Source organism: Quercus suber, unplaced genomic scaffold (genome assembly GCF_002906115.3).
Source record: "Quercus suber isolate HL8 unplaced genomic scaffold, Cork oak 2.0 scaffold_357, whole genome shotgun sequence".
Classification (NCBI taxonomy): Eukaryota; Viridiplantae; Streptophyta; class Magnoliopsida; order Fagales; family Fagaceae; genus Quercus; species Quercus suber.
Window position 1 is genome coordinate 366345 of NW_027069809.1, and position 4394 is coordinate 370738.

At 34.6% G+C, this 4394-nt stretch overlaps 1 protein-coding gene across 1 annotated transcript in view; it reads left to right on the plus strand.

Moving 5' to 3' along the window:
• LOC112023210 (alpha/beta hydrolase domain-containing protein VTE7-like) overlaps nt 1-1654 on the plus strand; it is a 4216-nt gene extending 2562 nt beyond the window's left edge. The window contains exons 2-5 of the mRNA XM_024055827.2: nt 78-170; nt 293-388; nt 1320-1385; nt 1499-1654. Of these exons, the coding sequence (XP_023911595.2) occupies nt 78-170; nt 293-388; nt 1320-1385; nt 1499-1654 (411 nt within the window). The remainder of the gene's footprint in view (nt 1-77; nt 171-292; nt 389-1319; nt 1386-1498) is intronic.
• The last annotated feature ends 2740 nt before the right edge of the window (nt 1655-4394 follow it).

The window sequence follows — 4394 nt, forward strand, 5'->3', positions numbered from 1 at the left end:
GGGGGGGGGGGGTGGGGGGAGTGTGGGGAAGGTAATACATTAATTAACAATGACCACGGGCACTCTTTTTGGATCAGGTTTATTTATTGAAGAGCATCCCGCTGCGCTTAAATGTAAATGTTTTGGCCTTCACTGGCATCTTATTTGGTATCAGCTTAGATTGGACTAATGTGAGTGTATACTCAGAAAAAAAATTCTAGTTTTTACGTCATTGGTCTTACTGTATCATAATATCTTATTAAATATGGGGATCTTGGATCTAATGATATTTTTTTCCTGTTTCCTTATCTAGGTGGGCCGCTTGCATTGTCTATATCCTTGGTGGGAAGATGCAACTGTGGATTTTATGATTAGCAGGGGTTATAATGTTAGTGCACAGATACAACAGGTATATTCCGAATTGTGCTGCCATTTGAATCAACAAATGTTATTGTGTTGTTTTGTCCTGTATATACAAAAGAGGACCCTTGTTATAAAACAAATCGAGTGGAAACAGCACTTAGAGAAGGGGAAACTTAAGTTTGCATTTAACAGATATCTATGGACTATGGAGCATGTGAAGGAGAACATTCGACGGTTCATGGAAAAGGACATTGTGTTCAAGAGCTCATAGATCCTTCATTCATTTTCAGGCATTTCATTTCTCTTATTGCACGATCTTTTTAACTTTCTGGTGCCTCAAAAGATGGTCAATAAAGCCCTGCAGCAACTTCTGAATGATCTCCAACATGGGAAATTTAATTGGCAGATGCAACTGCCTTGGTTTTTTATCTTGATCGTTAATTTGTGCTGCTCTTCCCAATCTCTTTTCTGGATCCTTAAGATCTTTGAGAATTTTTTTTTTTTTTTAAATAACAATAATAATCATTTTTATTAGAGGAAATTTCCAAACCCCCACCCCCCGCCCCCTTCTCTCTTTTGCTGGTGTAAGAAAATGCGGCAGGTGTCCATGCATAAGTTTGGTAGATCTAAGCATGAAATTTACTACAAGTTGCTTGTCTTCCTCACATATCATTGGAGTCGCTATTTTGAGCTCAAAGTTGTTAAATAGAATTATCCATAACAAGATTAATTACAGTTGTACTATTTGTGTATGAGAGAGAGTGAGGATTCTGATGGGAGTGTTCCTTAAATTTTGTGGGAATGAATCTGCCTTTAGTTCCAGAAGAAGGTTTATTGGCATATACTTAGTTGTGTTCGTATTTTTACCTCTTCACCCCCCACCCCTCTGCCCCCTTCTAATGACAATTTCATATTTCAATCAAACGCCACAAAATTTTACCGTCTCTGAAAGTGCTGTTTTCAATTTTATTTGCCAGGCAAAGCAGAAGACACTTACCATGTGGGGTGAGGATGACCAAATCATTAGTAACAAGCTTGCCGTGGTTAGTGTATTTTATGGATATAAAGCATAAAATGCAACTGATAAGTAATGGAAAACATGCTCAGGATTCAGTTCGAATAACAGATTTGCTTAATTCTTTGATGCATTAAGCAGAGACTGCACTGTGAACTGCCAAACGCAACTATACGTCAAATACCAGATTGTTGTCATCTTCCTCATGTCGAAAGGCCCAACTCAGTTGCCAAATTGATTGTGGATTTTGTTCAGGAAGATTGCTATAAAGGGATAGAATGTGTTTCCCAATATTGAAGTCCACTTTCCACTAGTTCAAGGGAATTTTTGTAAATGTAAAATCTTTCACAATTTGCATTCCATTTTTGCTTGGAGGTGACAAGCCATCTTTTATATTATTTGTTAGGCAAGAAACTTATTCGTAATAGACATAGATGCTGCCAGTCATTTTATTTGTATGCATTAAACTCAATTAAACATATTAACTACGTCCTGCATAGAAAATTATTATTATCAATTTCACATCCATGTGATGCTTCAATTACCCATTACGGAGTTTGATTTTAGGGACTAGTCTTAATTTCCAATATTTGCATCCTATTCTTTTCTTACCAAAATGGAATCTGCATCCTATTGTAAATTTCTTGCATCTTTCTACAAATTGACAAGGAAGTTGGATAGAAGCACAATCCTGCATACTTCAGTATGTAAATGGTTTAGTGTTTTTCAAGACTCAAAGGACTCCCGTTATCATTGTTATGTGTATCCTGTTTTAGTAATCAAAGTTTTAGTTTCAATGAGAAATATTAGCACAATAACCTTATCTTGTAAAGAGTTTTTCCAAAAACTAATTTACACTTTATTTATGTGGCAACTTTGACTAGTAGTCTGTTTAAGCTAACCCTAAAATTGTTGGAATTGAAACTTGAAAGACAGTATCATGAGCCTTATGTATATGACGCTGCAGGTTATCTATAAAAGTAGGGCCTTTCAAATTCCTGGGGCTACAACTGGCCAGGAATCATTATCATTGGAAGGAATCGCAAAGTTTGTATTAAAACATCTACCCGTGTTTGAATGTGTGATATACTTGATGTTTGGGCAACATATCTTGCAAGATATGCTGATGATGAAGCTTGGGACTACAACTCTTGTTGAACAAGATTTTCACATTTCACATGAACAAATAGACCAAAAAACATACAAATGCTCTTCTTTTCCTTTTACGAGCAGATGAATATGAATGCAATGCTTTATGTATGTGAAGGATTCGTGCTCTACCATTAACTTACATATCATCTCAACCAGTGGTTGGCTGCCATAATTCCCTGGATGATGGGAAGTCATTTTAAGTTTAGAGGATTAATTACAAGTTTTGATACTTTGACAACACTGCCCAAGTTAGAGGGGAAAATAAGTATTTAGGCTTTTTAGCCAAATTAATAAATGTTATCATTAGCCATTAAAGGTACCACTGCACCGAATCTATTATATTATCACTGATTTTTCATTTTAGAACTTGTGAGTTCACTGAGTTGTAAATCATTTCACTGATTTTTCATTTTAGAACTTGTGAGTTCACTGAGTTGTAAATCATTTGATTTGGTTAGTAGTTCACGAATCTCTCTCAAGTTCCAACACTGTTAAGCCAAACAGTGGCGGCTTTCAAAAATTTTTTTTAAGGTGATCACTAAGAAATTTAAATTATACAAAATCTAATAAAGCAATAACTTAAATATTTGTTATAATTATGAGTTGAGTCACTAAGTAGAATAAAATTGTTGTGACTACAAAGTCAAAAAGAATATAACTGTCGTCACCATTAATGAGAACTAACAACCCCAATATTTTTTTTTGTTACCATTTTTTAGGGAAAAATGAAATTAGAGATTATTTTTTATTGAATAGGTTGAACGAACTACAAATTTGAATGTTTAGCGATTTATATCTTTTTGTTTGATAGTAGGCTTTTTGTTGAAGAATTAGATAGCTTGTTGTTGTTTGGTCTTATGTTTGTTGTTATTTGAGCTAATATTTATTATTGTTATTTAAGTTTTTTTTTTTTTTTTTTTTGTAATTTTATAAAAGGAATTAAGGATTATGTTTTTTTTGGGGGGGGGGGGAGAGATTAATTTTGAAGTAATGCTATGTACAATATTTTACAGTAAATGTTTTGCAAAAGCTGTTATTAGTAGGTAAAAAATAATGTCAGCATTTAGCCCAAATTAAATCAGTAACAACTTACCACATTGAATTTGTTGTAAAATTATTATGAAAATGTTGTGAATGTAGTATTATTCTTATTTTTGTTGAACCCAACTTTCTATAATTCTCAAGTCAAGGTATTCAACATATTTATTAAGGTGCTCACAATAAGTTAGTTTAACATGTAATTCTTTTTTGACAAATGTATATAAGCAATTTTTTGCAAGTCAGGGTGGTCTTGTGACCACCCTAGCTTGCATGTGGAGCCATCAGTGAAGCCAAAGCATATGCACAATTGCTATTTTTTTATATTTTAAAACCACATATATATGGCCATGCACGTCAAACTCAATTATTCTGCTCTTTCAAGTGATGTTCGGACCACAACTTTTGTCACAACTTATTCACGTGGCAAGTTACGAGTGGCAAAATTGTAAATCCATCACTTACAACTTGCTCACGCGTCCTAGCAATTTTCATCTCTTTCCAACCTCTAGGTTAAACGATTCCGACATAGACACACCACGCCTCTTTTCTCCGTCTCTTTAACTCTTACATAAAGAAAGCAAATATCAAAATAAGCTGCCAAGTATTTTGCCTTTCATCAGAAGTGCACTTGGATTGGTACAAATGTAAACATCATGGGAGATGGGCACGTAGTGCGTCCTTTTTTTTTTTACCCCAAAAAAAAAAAAAAAAGTCCTTTTTCTGTCTGATGAGCCAAATTTGTCAAAAAGATCAACAAGAAACGTGTTCAAATTTGTGGCTTTGTGTTTGCTTATAGCAACAAAAACATGCTTGTTGGGGGGGGGGGGGGGGGGCCCACCCTTAA